This window comes from Protopterus annectens, chromosome 4.part0 (assembly GCF_019279795.1).
Source record: "Protopterus annectens isolate FY-2018-M chromosome 4.part0, PAN1.0, whole genome shotgun sequence".
NCBI classification, from domain to species: domain Eukaryota; kingdom Metazoa; phylum Chordata; order Ceratodontiformes; family Protopteridae; genus Protopterus; species Protopterus annectens.
Genome location: NC_056733.1, coordinates 687,778,166 through 687,795,118, shown reverse-complemented (window position 1 = coordinate 687,795,118; position 16,953 = coordinate 687,778,166). Strand labels below are relative to the sequence as shown.

The 16,953-nt window shown below is 42.7% G+C and overlaps 1 protein-coding gene across 1 annotated transcript in view; it reads left to right on the top strand.

Annotated features, from left to right (window-relative positions):
- The window catches only part of ANAPC5 (anaphase promoting complex subunit 5), a 1,323,163-nt gene extending 1,307,618 nt beyond the window's left edge, over positions 1-15,545 (top strand). Inside the window, exon 21 of the mRNA XM_044069767.1 lies at positions 15,176-15,545. Coding sequence (XP_043925702.1) covers positions 15,176-15,387 — 212 coding nt within the window. The 3' untranslated portion in view covers positions 15,388-15,545. The remainder of the gene's footprint in view (positions 1-15,175) is intronic.
- Positions 15,546-16,953: the final 1,408 nt, after the last annotated feature.

Below are 16,953 nucleotides of genomic sequence, written 5' to 3'. Positions count from 1 at the left end.
GTCAGTTCCTTTGAGAGTCTGCTAAGATTGTCCTTAAAGTTTGTTTGTTCATGTTTTTTTTTCAATTCCTCACATATTTTTTGAACATCACAAATATTGACCTCAATTGTTCTTGCATAATAAGACAGTAAAATGTTAACGAATGACATGGACGCCTGTTGCTGTGCCATGTTCCAATCCCTTAATAATATGTCATCAGGCTTGCTAACTAATGGCTCTAATTTAGTCCTTAAACCCCTTGGGGTAATATCTTGATTTTGATATGCTTTAAAAAGCTTTAAGTGCCAAATGTTGGTACGTAAAGTTTTGACCTTCTTGCCAAGCTGTGTGAATAACAAATTGCAACCGTCAACTGGATCAATCTGGCTGTTCTCCTTTGAGCCCTCATCCATAGGTTTAATTCCAAATACATGAATATCATCCTTATCTGCACAAAGGCCCTGAAGCAGCTTGTTAAGATCCATGACCATAAGTTGCTAATTTGCTTCAATCACCCTGAAAACTCTGTTAGTCAACTGTGATGTAGTAATACCAAAATAGAAGCTATATGACGTGTCTTGAGCAGACTGTCAAGGGTGCTGGGAAATGATCCCTCTATACTTAAATCTGATTATCTGATACAATAAACTGTTATGTTAACCCCATTTGAGTCACAAAAGAATGTAAATGTTGGCCAATAGGATAAAAAAACTATTACCCTGATTTACCCAAGAGGGCACATGGAAACTCCACACAGAATTTACAAGTCAGCAATCCGAAACCAAAAGAATATATTATATTAGAAGATTCACCAGTTAAATGTAGTTATAAATGCCAACGACTGGGAGGGATGAACATACACATGTACTTAGGCAAAACGATGTAATGACTGTTGACTAATCTGTCCCCCAATAATGAAAAAGTTGTCTCGCAGGGAACCTTCTAACTACTTATGAGTACACATTTCTCTGTTATCAAATATGTGATGGCCAATATTAATAATGCCCTGTCACCACACAGAGTCGTTGCCCTAAAGATAAATGAACAACCCATTAACCGTGTCATCCTGTTATCCACTTGTGATGAATTGTGTGGAGGTCTGGCCCTATGCATAATAAACTCCAGTATGATGTAGAAAGCTCACAATCCCCTAAATAGCAGTGTCCAAGCTAATAAGCTGGATAAATAGATACTATGTTAAAAAATGTGATAATTCTGTAATGGTTTCCCGAATTTACTTCTCCTAGTCCTGAGTCAGTCAAGAATGATCAGAAAACCACAATTTGTGGTTTCCCCCAACAATACAATCTATGTTAGAATGTGTAGACCCACCGGATAGTAACTGGCACCCAGTCACAACCGTATAGGCTCATTCTTAACATAAAAATCAAAATGGTAAACTAGGAAAAGATAAGCCATCATGTAAAAATCATACACCGAATCCCTGTGTAAATAACAGAAAAATGCCTGTAATGAATGTGAACCACTACATACAAAAATCAGTTCGTAGGCCCATAAGAAATGACTGGTACCAACCCAGCTACAAAAGGAGAAAAAGTGGTTCAAAATGTTCCGTTCGACATCTGTTTGACCATCCGACCAAAAAAGAATGCTTTCTCCAGCAATAGGCCGACTGATTAATGTAAAACTTTGTGTGAAGTGAAAACAGACCCTGATTCTCTCCGCCCAATATGGGCTAAATGCTCATTATTTGCTTAATGATAAAGGCATCATCTGTCTGAATGGTACAAATATAACTAAATGGAATGAATACATACATAAATGTAAACCATTTCTGAAACTCTGCCAAAATAATTAGTCGCGGACCAAAAATATATAATCAGCCTATCTACAAACATGCACCAAATGAGTTCTTATAGTTCATGAAGTCTGCCTTGATGAATTAGAAACCAGTCCTCAGAGTATTTATTCTCCCCGTTTGCACATAATTCTTCGCTAGTGCAGTTCTCATCGATCGCAATCTATTCAACTATGGCCCATGAGCCCAAATCAGTACAGTCAATGTCAGAACATATGTCCAAGTAATCCATGATCTCACAAACACTGGTTAATGCACCAAACCATGCCCAGTCTGAGAGCGGCCCTTGTTGTGATTTCCTTTACAGTGTTCTTAACATTAAAGAGAGCATTGAGGACCTGTTCCCTAGTGAAAGTAGAGGGAGTTATATTTGGTGGTATTTCTTGAGGGGAGTTTGAGGGGAAGAGGGGGTCAGGTTAGAGCTGAATTTGTCTGTCAGTAGAGTTGCTATATCTTCTGACTTAGTAGAGTTGGCTCTGTTAACAATGAGCTCTGCACACAAGTGTGTTTTGCCTTTGAGGTTGTGGACATAGTTAAAGAATGCCTTGTGGTTGTCTATGGCCTGGGAGACCAAATTTATCTTAAGTTTGGCTTTGTTAGACTTTATTTGTCCTTTGAGGAGTTTGTTTAGTTTGAGAGTGCTTTTTTTATCCTGTTGGGTGCTTTGTTGCCATGGTTTTCTTCTATAGCGTATTAATACGATTCCACTAGGATGGGTTGTGTTCTGAGTTAGTTCTGTACTACTACCTGGTGGGTACAGCTGCCTCTACGTACCTATTAACATCCTTGTATAGGGTTTTTGTGAATAGTTCTGTGTAGGCAGCAGTGTTCTCAGGGTTTATGAAGGTTTGAAATTTTGCCAGGTTATCACTTAATAGGAAGTTAGCCTTGGAGTAGTTCGTGAACATTCCATAGTTAGTTGGGGTTCTGGGGTTATTTTTCCTTCAAAGGAGACTGTTTTGTGGGCTGACCTTATCAGAGAAGATATTACACTAGGGGGTGTGCAGCAGTATGTTTGTGCCCCTGGTCGGTATATTGCCATTCTGGTCCAGGGAGTTTGTGTTTACAAAATCTAGGAGACTGTGTGCTTGCATGTTTGATTTCTTGTATGATTCCCGGTTCAATTTGCCCATGAATATGGTATAGGGTTAGACTGTGAGAGTTTCCAGTAAGCTCACAAACTTGTTATGGGTTTCCTGGATCTTAGAGGGGGTAACTATAGCTTGCAAGGAAGTGGTATGGTATTTTGCCCAAGCTGTATTGAACATGGAAAGGTTCAATTGCATTGTCCTGTTTGACCAGCATTGAGGTATATTTATTTTTGATGTAAATCGAGACATTTCTACCTTTAGTCCCTGTCTGTATAGTAGCTGGTGTACATGTATGGAAGGCATTAAAGACTTGCACTGCAGTGCATTCTTGTTGGATTTAAACTGTGTCTCAGGGACCGGACAGATGTCAGCATCTTCCAGAGTGAGGAGAGCTTATAGGAAGTAGAGTTTCTTGTTTAGACTTCTAGCTCTGAGCAGTAACGCCTTTAGATTTTCTTGGATTTGATTTGCTATGTCTTAAGTACTTTCAGTTTGGCATTGCTTAAAAAGGCACTATGGTGGAGGACAATGTTTGAGCTTTTATTCAAAAGCCTAGAGGGGAGAGGTGCACACCATCCCTTGCAAAGCAGTGTGGTCTGTTCACCATCTCCTTCCATGCCGGCCAATATTGCACCCCCTTAGAATGACACCAGAAACTAAGCTAATTATTAAAGGCAGTCATCTTCTATTCATACTGTGGCATGCTGCTCAGTGAGTGCTAGGCTCATATGAGCCTGGGACACATTCCGACAGCTTCATGATCTCTGACTTCATACAGTCTAGGAGGAGGTAGGAGGTATGTCTCAGCTCATTTACACCCACAAGGACTGTTATACTGATAAGTGTCCAGTGACCTAAGTGCATGCTTAATGGGGTGGATCCTGGTCCCTGATAAGCAAGTGACTGTGACTTTCTCATTACTCAGCATGGTGAAAAGGACATCAGTGTATCTCACAGTGGAGTCTCCAATGACCAGAATGTTGATTTGTTTGGTGGCTTGCCTTATGGGCTTAAAAGTAGATGCTCCATGAGATGTGGTTTAATTTGTTGATGTGGGTGTTGTTTTGAGAGTACATTTGGGGTTGCTGAGGGTATTTGTTATGTGTACTTTGTCTAGAAGGTCTTTGGGGTTTTGAAAGGTTGCATTTAAGTGCCTCAGCATATGTAGGTTTTTGTGTCCACTTTGAAATGTGTGTGATGGGTATGTACCACTGACAACCTGATTAACATTAGTAGTGCTTTTCTGTGAAAGTTTTGCCTGTAGTGACATTATGTAAATGCATCTCTTACATACTTTCAGTTTGTTTGAGAATTAGCTGGTTGTCCTTAAACATTGTTTCTGTTCTGTCTTATGATACCTTAGCTGGTTGTCAGTAAACATGATTTTTACATTTATTTATTTGACATTTGTTTACCGGGATATTCCGACTGGGTCAGCAGAATCCGTTTTCAATTGAGGCCCGGGGAGAAAAATCTCCATATACAGCTGTAACTAGAAAAATTGCAGTATATATTATGTATACGGATATTTAAAACACCAGGTTGGTAACAGAGTGTGGGAAAGTTCATATCCATGGCAGCATGCCATTTTTTTTTTATCAGACAGGTGCGGTGGGAACATACAGTCATGCCAAGAGTATCAGGTTTACAACTCTGGGGGCAGTTCTTATTGGTGCAAACTAGATGCCCTGTGTGCAACTAGGTATTGGTGAAAATTTAAGGGTACCTTTGCAGGAAAAATGTCAGTTCAAGGTGCTGCATCTCTACAGGGCCCTGCTGAACACCTGAGTTAGGAAACTGCTAAAGATAGATCCTGATGATTTATGGATGAAGTATTTAGGGAGTATAGATGTCTACATGTGCTAGTCTGGCAATTAGCACAAAGGATTAAGGTTCTGAGCTGTTAATGAGCTGCTTCCTGTAACCAAAGTACAGGTTTTGATTCTTTCTGTATCTGTTTGCATGCTGTGTTACTCTAAGCAAGTCACTTAACCAGATGGTGCTCTCAAGTCAGCTCTGAAAAGAGTCGTCAAGTGGGCTTGCCTAGTTAACAAATGTATAAAATACTTCCTCACAGGTGGGGTGTACCAGAAGTAGACTACTTAGCGTCTTCAAATAGAGGATGTAAATCCCTCTCATCCACCCGTCATATAACACTCCAATATCTTACAAAATTGTATAATTTTTCAGCACATCACCGTTTCCTTTCTGTACCTCAGCAAAATGTGCATTTATTTTAAGTATGACTATGTTCCACTCACAATTCCAATCGTGTAATTATGTCGTAAATCATCTCTTGTAACTTTTGAACAGCTTTATCACTGCAAAATGTCTATATATATTCTGAATATGATTCTTTGCCATCCTTAAAAACGCACAGACACGCACACCTTTTTTCTGTTAGCAATACTTTAGAACTTATAAGTTCATGTGTTAGTAAAAGGCTGTGGATCCAGTGGACCATTTGTAGCCTAGCCACATGATCCTACACTGAATTTACCAAGATATGGAAATACCAACTCAGCTCCAATGGCCACCTAGCTTAATTACTTAAATCATTAACTTTAAGAATCAAGATCAAAGAGGTGTGTGCATATAATAGAAGGACCTACCATTTTCCTAACTACATATTTGTAGTTGTGATCACTAATTTATTGTAAAAGGAAACAGTCTATTTAAGCCTTTCACCTAAAGTTTTACTTTTAAAAGTGTCACCAATACTGGAAGCTGGAGACCAAGCATCTGCCATCATATTCTCTCGAAGGAAGTTTGATGACTTTGATATCCTTTTGTGGCTACACAGAGCTAAGCTTTCTGTCAAGGAGTCCCAGTGCACCCCCCCCCCCCAAAGCATATGAAAAGCAGGGAGCTACAGTTTGTTAAACAGTTGTAAAGCATTTAACTTTGTCATACTGTTAATTTAATTGCTTGCAATTGTGTAGCTGTCATTCAATGAAATAATTAAGGTATGCTGCCATAATGATGTCAGGACATCCTGATGGCTGTACTAATTCAACTTTATGCCAGTAGGCATCATGTTTTCAGTATTGGTGGGACTTTTAAAAGTTGCATTTTGGGTGAAAGACGTGTGCAGTGTATTTCCTTTTACTATAAAATACTATAAAAATAGATTGTATGTACAATGATTCTTTTGGGAAAATGATGCATTTATTATTTGTGTGTTTATGCTTTGAGCTTTTCCTTTAGTCACCCTGATGACTTTACTGCTCAAAATAGTGAGGGAGAACCACACATCCTGATGCATCTCTTAAATACACGGAAGCGTTCAGGGGTCTTTTTCCATATGTCTCAAGTAGGAGTTAAGCTGGAGATATACATGAAGCAATACCTTTGGATTTTGCTGTGTAATGCCTGAGCCTAATGGTTTTACTTACAATTCTAGTGTTGCAGTGGCATTTTTTAAGGTTACAAAGGCCTTCACATCCAGCAGGAAAAATCATTAAAATAGTCAGGGTGGACTAGTTCAAGCCTCAGATCTTGCAAAGTTTCATGGCTTAAAGGAACTAATTGCAAAATCGTGTAGTTTTAGTTTCAACAGAAGTTATGTTCCACATATATTCTGTTGTCCTATTTCAAAACCTCACTTGGCTTCCATAATGGTCATAAGCATTTTCTTTAGTATATTTGTAGTAAAAATGAACCATCAGCTGTCTGTGTGCCACAGGAATGAATGTTTGATGAACCCTTTCTGAGAATATGTTATATGGGAGTATCTCTGACTTTTCCCTTACAAAAGTTATTCAACACTGTTGATGCTTTCACAACACAGATTTTCTTTCAGACTGTGTCTCCAAAAACATCCATTACCTCGATCTTACCTTAATTTTTAACCATCATAAACCTTTTATTTCATTATTTTTTGCAGTGTTTGTGTAGAGTCTACATGATAAGACAGAATAATTGAATTTCTTTTATTCCTTTCTGTTTTGTTTTGGCCACAGACTCATTTATTCTGGAATTATTTGGTGGAATTGTACTATAATGGTTGAAAAGGAGACATTTGGATGATATAATTATCCAACTGCATTTCTACATTTCCTCCTGGATCTTCCAGCATTGCAGACTGTTCAGCAGTCTCTGTTGGTTCATTACAAAGCTACGTTTAACTCATTTGTTCCTTTTAGAAGGCAGTCACTTAAAACAAGTTAAATCATAAGTCATGTATTTTGATGTATTGCATTACATTATAATTGCAGTAACAGACTTTCTCCCCTTTTTTGCTGGCAGAAGCCATTGCTACTCAGCACCTGTCATCAACAGAATGAAGTCTTCTTTGTTGGTCACCACCCAAAAAGGACAGTTGTGTCCACTGGGCTTACCCAATTAACAAAGACAGAAACATGATTGACATGCATCATTACATGTGATTTTGACGCCATTAGGTTTTATGTGCAGAAGTTGATAGATGAGCTAATTTTCTCATGAATGGAGTATGTTTCAGTGACCAAATTCTCAGTTCATTTGGATCTCCAACTGCATTACCAATTTTGTTAGTACTAGTAAAAGGCTATTGGCCCTTAACCATTATAGTGGAAGAGCATTCATTATAGTTGGAGTGGTAGCCCAATGAAGGACCAAAAACAGTAATTACAATCCTCAGAACTATGGAAGTAAAAATATGTACAAGAATAATAGGTGCTACATCTGAGATGGTGATATTTCAGAGACTTTGCCTTTCTCTGCGCTATAGGAGCAGCCATAGCCTTGGCATTGGTATGTATAACTAGCAAGGTGCAGTATTTGTAGAGGGGTGAAAGTTGTAATATTGAGATTCACAATTCATGGCTTTCTTGCTTGAATCACAGTTTAGTTTTAGAAGTGTTGGGAGTCACAATAGTGGGACTTCACACCTCGTAGGGAGTCCATGGGAGTTGCCGGCTATTTTGTGTATTTCAGGACAACTGTGTTACAACCACTCGATCATTGCCTTCACTCAAGGCTATAATTTTGGATGTTAAGTTGTCAATCTCGCCTTCATTCTTGCTGGATGGGTTTGGAGCCGATCCTCGGCTCCCACTCGGCCACTTACTAAAGCTCGAGAGCTTATTTTACTGGCTCGAGGCAACCCTATATCCCATGATGCTAGGCGATAACTCCTCAGATCTCGTTTGCCGCTTTCGCTTGTGAGGTGCGTTTTTTTACCGGCTCCTGGTAAGTCTTATATATAGAGAGTTCAGTCACCCTTTTGAGTAAATTTATAGTTATTTTTTTCAATAGTGAGTAACTACCATTAACTTTATTACTTTTTTATATACCTTCCCTTTTTATCCCTTATATCCCACCCCTTCCACTCTTAGGTTAGGCCTTAAGCCTGCCCCTTTCCTAATTTTTTTTTTTCTTAGGGATCCTGTGAGTGTTTGGGTGTGTCAGTATCCCTATTAACATTTTATTGTTAATTTATAATTTTAGAGAGTGTGCGTGTCTGTTTGTTTCTGTTACTTTTGTGAACCCTCGACACTGTTATGTCGAAGGAACCTAAAGAAGCTAAGGTCTCAGGCTTTAAGAAGTGTGGCTCATGCGGTCAGAAAATGTCTCTGACAGACGGTCACACTTCTTGTGTTTACTGCCTGGGACCCCTGCACCTGCAGGACTCTTGTTCAGTATGTCATGCATTCAGTCCAAGAGTCCTGCAGGAGCGCAGGAATAAACTTATACTGAGGGGCTTGTTAAAGCCCGAGGGCTCCCCGACTAAGTCTGCATCGGGGAGGCCCTCGAAACCTGCAAAACCGTCGGCTCCAAGTACTAAGCCTTCGGCTGCTGGCTCCTTGTCTGTGCCTAGATCGGCTCCGGCTGGAGCCGATCCCTTAGAGTCACAAGTTCCGGTCTCGGCACCACTCGGTGCCGATACCTCTGAGCCAGTACTTTCGCTGTCGGCTCCGGCTAGAGCCGACGTGTCTTCGGCTCCGTTGGCTCCATCTAAGAAGAGGTCAAGATCTCCTTCATTGGAGTCCATCCATTCGGCTCTGAGGTCTCCCCTGCTCTCGGAGCGGAGCCATCGGAGCAGATCTTCTCGGTCGTCCAGACTTTCAGATCACGACCTTGAGAGAGTGGTAAGTAGGCTGTTAAAGTTTCAGGCATTGGCCCAGATGATCTCTAGCCCGTCTCATCAGACGGTGGCTATTATGACTCCACGTATTTTTCCTCCTTCGACTCACCCTCAGAGTTTGCAGCCGGAGCTCCTCAGAGCCACCATTGTGGCGTCGGAGCTGATACCTCCCCCATCGGCTCCTTCGTCTTCCGCTCTGATCTCCTCTTTGATACCTTCATTGGAGGGATCCGGGTGCCTGATCTCTCTCGTCGGCTCCGAGATGGCGAGTGGCATCGGACCATTGTCCGACCCCGTTCTCCCTCTCGGAGCGTCGGTGCTGGTGAGCTCGGCCCCATTGGCCTTGGAGCCTTCCCTTTTGGTGCGGCCTGAAGTTCCTACCTCTTCGGAGCGGGGGCCCTCTGGCCTTTCTGATAGGGGAGCCTTCGAGGTGATGAGGAGCGTACTAGCCCCAGGGCTTAGTCAACGGTCAGCTCCATCAGCTCCTCCCACTACAGTGCCTGCTGATGTCTCTTCTCACTCTCTTGTTCCCAGACCCAGAGACCCAGAGATCCAACACCTCAGGTTTCCCCACTGGGAATTTCTTCCTCTTCCGTGGCTTCTCCTGACCTGTCAGCGGAGCCTCTGCGTAAGAGGACATGTAAGAGGAAGCATGTGGACTCCCCTTTGTCTATTACATCTGACACCGACTTGGATGAGTCGGAGGGATCCCCAAAGTCCCCCTCTGAGGATGTCTCTTTCTCAGACATCCTAGAAATCCTGAAGCAGAGGGGGAACTGGACTTCCCTTAATCCTTCCGAGGACGAGTCAGTGTACCTGGAGGCGTTCGGTTCTCGACCCTCCACCTCCTGGGTGTCTCCGCCTTTCGACCCCCTTATGGAAGTAGTGGCTCGGAAGGCGTGGTCGGCCCTGGATTCGGTGGAACCCACCCCTCGGAGGCCATCTAAATTCATTACAGCACCAGTTGACAAGCAATTCCTAACAAAAGGTGTACCGGCGGATGCCATGGTGGTGGCTGCAGCCACCAAGAAGGAACTAGCTGATCCTTCAGTACCTATCCATCCTCCTAATAAGGATTCTAGGACCATGGATAGGTACGGTAAGCAGATGTTTTCTTCAGCGACCTTTGCTATGCGGTCGCTGAATTACCTGTGTCACTTCACCCGCCTTCAGAGAGATATTCTCAAAGAGTTGGGAGAAGTCTTACAGGATCCATCAGCTGCTGGGTCCCAGGATAAAATAAACTCACAGCTTGGAACCCTGAACTCGATTAACTCCTCCAAGCGTCTGATTTCATATACAGCCGATGGAGCGAGTAGGGCCGCAGGCACAGGAGTGGCCTTAAGGCGTCACGCCTGGATGCGGCTGTGTAATTTCGTGGACCCTTTCAAGGCGTCCTTCACAAATTCCCCTTTTGATGGTTCGGCTTTGTTCGGACCTCAAGTGAAAGACACCTTGACCAGATGCGAGCAAGATGGCAAGACTCTTTCTGACGTAGGAGTCCGTTTCTCCACCCCTTCAAAACCATACCCTAAAGGTCAGAAGGGTGGGAAAATGTGGTTCCGCATATCTCAAGGAGTCACGTCTGACGCAAGAGGTCAGTTTACCCCCAGAGGCAGAGGGGGTAACAACAACAGACGCCGCCCTAGGGGCAGAGGGGGTCCGCAAAAGAAGGGTAGCAGGGTGCCTCTCTCTGACTAACCCTTCCAGCATCCCTGAGATGTTGCCCAATTGTCCACCTTCGGAGGCAGTCGGGGGAAGATTGTCGCTGTACCCAATAGCCTGGCTTTCCCTTACTCAAGACAAATGGGTACAGTCAATCATATCCGAGGGTTACAAAATTCCCTTCATCCAAACCCCAATTCAGCAAAAGGGAACCCTTCCAGACATTCCACCCGGTCTAAGGGAACTAGCAGTATCAGAAATATCAAAACTGCTAGCAAAAAGAGCCATCCAGCCAGTCCCAGCAGACCAACTAGGATCCGGAATCTACTCAAGGTTCTTTTTGGTACCGAAAAAGACAGGGGACTGGAGACCAATATTAGATCTCAGCAAACTAAACAAGTTTGTAAAGAGAACAAGATTCTGGATGGTCACGCTACAGTCCATTCTGCCCTTTCTGGGCAAGGACAATTGGATGTGCTCAGTGGACCTTCAGGATGCGTACTATCACATCAAAATTCACAGGCGCTCCAGAAGGTTTCTCCGCTTTCAGCTGGGGGCCAGTCACTTCCAATTCAGAGCCCTGCCCTTTGGTCTCACTACAGCCCCCAGAGTGTTCACCAAATGTATGGCAGCGGTTACGGCTCACCTGAGATGGCAAGGATTCCAGGTGTTTCCATATCTAGACGACTGGCTCCTCACTGCCACCACCAGGCATCAACTTCTCCAAGCCAGAGCTTACACCATTCACATTTGCAGAGGGCTAGGAATCTCTATAAATTTCGAAAAGTCTGCCTTGTCGCCTTGTCAGTCTATTACCTTTATAGGCGCCAACTTGAACACCGTACAACTTTCAGCAAAGTTAACAGACCAAAGAGTCTTAGATATTCAAAACCATGTCCAGGTTCTTCTTCAGAGCGACAAAATTCAGGCCAGGTATGTCCTGAAAGTATTGGGTCTTATGGCGGCCGCCATAACACTTCTTCCCCTTGCAAGTTTTCACATGCGTCTTCTACAGTGGATGCTGTTCGCCCAATGGTCTTTTCAGCAACTCCCCATGCACCACAAGATCATGATAACTCAAACTTGCAAAAGTCATCTGTCCTGGTGGATATTGTTCCCTCAAGTCCATCAGGGCAGACCCTTTGTTCCTCCTCCCCCGGTCACCACGGTGACATTGGACGCCTCCCTGATCGGGTGGGGGGGGGGTCATTTTCAGGGCAGGATGGTCCATGGCACTTGGCAACCTTTCGAGCGCCACCTGCACATAAATGTCCTAGAGATGAGAGCAGTGCTTTTAACGTTGCAAGCCCTCCACGACTCATTACCCTAGGAACTATTGCAATTCAAACAGACAATATGTCCGTAGTGTGGTTTATCAACAAGCAAGACGGAACCAAGTCCTATCCCCTGTGTCGAGAGGCACTCAGACTTTGGCAATGTGCGATCTCCTCTCAGCGGTTTCTGATAGCAATGCATATCCCCGGGAAGTCCAACTTCATAGCGGACAGGTTGAGCAGAGCTATACTCATGCCACACGAGTGGTCTCTCAAACAATCGGTAGCGGAAGAGATTTTTCAGAAGTGGGGTCTTCCTTGCTGCGATCTTTTTACTACATCCCAAAACAGCAAATGCCCCGACTTCTTCACCCTCTTCCCCCTTCCAGGCCATCCCCTCAGAGACGCTCTAGTCCAAGATTGGCCTCGGGGACTTCTGTATGCCTTTCCACCTTTTCCTCTAATTCCACAAGTAATTCAGAAAGCAACCGCCTTGAAAGCCAAGTTGATTCTCATTGCCCCTTATTGGCCTCAACAGATATGGTTTCCGTTCCTACATCATTATCTTTTGGTACAGCCTTGGCATCTGGACCCAGCTCCAGATCTGTTGACCCATCAGTCGAGGCAGCTGCACCAGTCCCTACATTCTCTCAACCTCACTGCTTGGTTGCTCCACTTCCGTCCTTAGCCAGGCTTCCTATGATTTCTAATCCCGTCCGGGGTATCATAGTAGCTTCCCTTAAATCTTCCACCAGAAGGATTTACACTAGTAAATGGAAACGTTTCTCCTTCTGGGCAAAGGCAAGGAATATAGATCCTTTTACTGCCCCAATTCATTCGGTCTTAGACTTCCTAGCCGAAATTTTTCATTCAGGGTCTTCTGCCTCTACAGTAAAGGTTCAGTTGGCAGCCATATCGAATTTTCATACAGGCTTATCGGACCACAACATCATGTAAAATAAGCTTTGCAAAGCCTTCCTTAAAGGTGTATTTTTACGTAGGCCTCCGATCAAAGATCCTCCACCTCAGTGGGATCTTAATTTAGTCTTAACATCTTTAATTCTCCCCCCCTTTGAAACTGCAGTCTCCTGTTCATTGAAATTTCTTTCCTAGAAGACACTTTTCCTAGTCGCCATTACTTCTGCTAGGAGAGTATCAGAGCTTCACGCCCTCTGCATTCGCCCTCCCTACTTAATCTTCCATAAAGACAGAGTTTATCTAAGGACTAATCCATCCTTCTTACCCAAGGTGGCTTCGCAGACAAATTTAAATCAATTAATTGATCTCCCAGTTTTTTTCCCAAACTATACTAATAGAGCGGAGCAAAAGCTACATTATCTAGATGTTCACCGCCAGCTCCGATACTATTTGGATAGAACCAAACAAATAAGGAAGTCTGATCAATTGTTTTTATTGTACGCAGAAAATAAGAAAGGCCTTCCTGTTTCCAAGGTAACCCTATCTAGGTGGCTGTCTTCTGTGATTACATCTATTTATCAACTCGGAGGCAGGGAATTAACTTCTAAGCCAAAAGCCCATTCAACTAGAGCACTAGCTACATCTACAACTTTTCAAGCTAGACTACCAATAGACAATATCTGTGCGGCAGCCACATGGGCCTCTCCTCATACCTTTGTTTCGCATTACAAATTGGACATGGCCTCCAGGGACAGAGCAACATTTGGTTCCACCATTCTTAAGAGTCTGTTCCAATGAGCTACCCGGGATGAAGGTGCTAGGGACGCGGTCCCATCCAGCAAGAATGAAGGCGAGATTGACAACTTAACATTGAGAAGTTATGTACCTACCATAACGTTCCATGTTAGTTGTCTTCTCTCGCCGCCTTTCTTGCATCCCACCCACCATCCCCCTAGCCTGGACAGACCGAGAAGATCTTCCCTTCCTTGAAGGGTCCTTTTATTCCTTTGTTCACTATCTAGGTGTCCTAGGATATATATAGTGTAAATAATTATCTTTGGAGGTTTTTATCCCTCTTCCTCCTCCTTCCAGTTGGAGGATTTTGTTTTATTGGCCTATGCTAGGTTTTTCAGCTTACAAACGAGATCTGGGGAGTTATCGCCTAGCATCATGGGATATAGGGTTGCCTCGAGCCGGTAAAATAAGCTCTCGAGGTTTAGTAAGTGGCCGAGTCGGAGCCAAGGATCGGCTCTGAACCCATCCAGCAAGAAAGAAGGCGAGAGAAGACAACTAACATGGAACGTTATGGTAGGTACATAACTTCTCATTTTATTTCAACTGGTAGTGTGTCCTTTATGTGGACTCATTCAGGGAATTTTGTCCTGAAGTACTAGTCCTGGCTTTGGGCCGATTCTGTTTGGAACTTTACTTTAGATTCAGCTCAAATATCTTGCCCAGTACAGTGTGTCCCTTGGAATGATTTATTACTCGCCATATATTTTTTGGTTAAGCTTATTCTGTACTGGGATACATTATTCTGATCCTTCATCCCCCATACTTGGGATGTTGCGACTGCTGTGTGATGGCAGGAGGGGGACCCCCCCAGTAAGGTAACTCTTAGCTTTATAATTTTATAACCTTTTCAGTGTGATATTTTTTCCAGGGCAAAAATGTTATTTGCAGTTAAAACTGGTTATCCCACGCACAATGATATATTTTGTGTAGTCAAAAGGAGCAAATTTTTCCTGAGCATGGCAACCGATGTGAAGAAATGCATGAAAAGGCTCAAGAAAGGTACAGTCTTGATCTACCATTACAGATTTTGAAGATCAACTGATATGAGTATTTGCACGTTATCTACTACTGGTACCAAAAAAACATAGGTTAAATGCGTAGCTGTGGAACAGGGTAAGCAACAACCTGCCAAGGATATTAGGCCTTTGGAACCCCTTTTCTATAAACTTAGTCCAGGTGAACAGTCTAACACTGTGTAGTAAGGATGGTACAAACAGATATTGCAGGTGAGCAATTAAACACCCTCTAGAAGGCATCAGGTGGCTGAATGACACAAAAAATGGTATGTATGGGGACACCTACCTCACTTCTGATGAAAAAGTTATTTGAGTCCTTTCACCCTCTTCCTGTTATTTTAAATAGTTTAGTGAAGGCTTACATGACTTTTTCTATACTCACATGTGCATATGTTCAGCTGCATTTGCAATGAAGAACAGTTTATAAATCATTTTGAATAACTTGTAGTTTTGTATCATATGATATATTACAACTCTATCAGGTTAAGTAGTCTTTTCACATTAGGTGCAGAACCAGCTTTAACACTGACAAGTCTTTTCTCTTTTGACAGCTCTGCAATCAGCTATTCAAAATCTCAATGAAGCCAAAGCATATTTTGTGGAAGTGGACTGTAAAGAACGAATGAGAGATGTTTTTTATTTTCAGGCTCGTTTGTTTCATAGCTTGGGAAATCTACAAGAAAGAAATAAATGTGCTATGCTGTTTCGACAACTCGATCAGGAACTTCCTTCCCATGGAGTGCCTCTCATAACACGTCTTTAGTTATTGCACTTGGGTGGTGGTTAGTAATTGTTGTAATAACCAGGCATTCCTTTTGTGGTCATCAAAAGACTGAGTTACAGTAAAATTATTTTAAAGGCCATGTGGCATATTAGTTCAATGTGTTATTAAAGAAATTTGTTGGATCCATTTTCACAAAATGCTGTAGGTCAGTCTTCTGTATTGTACAATTAATTCTCTGGTCATGTAGGTTGGTTGTAATTGCAACACTGTACAAGGGTGTTGGTGATAGTGAAGCTCATGCATGCAAGAAACATTTTCTTTTTACAATTAGTACCATTAAATAGAAAGATGGTAGTAGGCAGGCTGGAGATGGCCCGTAGGAGGGTTTTTTTTTAATTTCTGAGTAATTCTGCTTTGCAATATGGCAACATTTGTCTGCCACAGTATATTTTGTTAATTTATTTACAACACTTGGAGATTTCTACTTAAAATCATTTTAAGGTATTTTAAAATACCATAATTGTATTTTGTTGTCCCCATGTCCTACTTACAGCTGAGAGCTTTTCTTAACAGCCACAGACATATTGGTTCCTGTTGCCTGGAGGGACTAGTGAAATCTGTTGCAAGTCTTTGACAGGTGGCCTATCCCTTGCTAGGGAAAGCTTTCATATGATATTGCCAGATGTTTTTCGTGTTTCACTGTTGCAGTCATTACACCTCAGTTGGCCTGATTAACAAAGTCTTGGGTCCTGTGTTGGTTGCTGTCCCTTCTTCCATGACGTCAGGTCGTCAGGGGTATAAAACATGCAGCCGACGCCATTACATCAGTCTTTCTTGCTGCGTGGTGCCCGAAGCAGAAGCAGTTCGCAAGTGCCGGTCGGCCGTCTCCTGAAATTTTCGTTTTTGAGTTTCAAATCCGAAGTCTTCAACTAAAAAGCCAAGTACCCCGTTGGGGAAACTTTTTCTTGCTCCTTACCGATGTCAGTAAAAGTTAATAATTGCATTACTTGTGGGAAGCAAATACCTCATAAGGATTTTCATTTGTACTGTATTACTTGCCTAGGCCCTGACCACGACGTACCTTGCTGTCGGTTTTGTGCTTTATTTAATCAGTGCACTATCCGTCGTCTGTATATTTTTTGCTTCTAAATATTTTGGTTCTCGGTTTAATTATCCAGAAATGACATTGGTTAGCCATTCAACTATTGGAATACCAAAAAAATGCAAAGAAAAAGACAAAGACAGGCCATTGAGATCCAAAACTGCCGACGACACATCTCCCAAGCCAGTCGCCAGTTCGCCGGTACTCAGCGAGGCGCTTTCTCAGCCCCTGATACCCACCACTACTGATTCGCAGGCCTCTACTGAGATCCATTCAGAGTCCGGTATGCCGCAAGATACTTCACCTATGGAACCCGCAGATGTCTCTACCTTGGATGGGTCTGGAGCCGCTGTGCAGGCACCGGCTTTTGAGGGTGTATTCAGGCCTACAGATTAATATATTAAACCGACACCAACTTCAAATTTAAGGCCAAAATCTCGATCTATGTCTAAGAAACCGACGCCCAGACCAGATGTTCAGGCCCCTATGCCTAAAAAACAAAT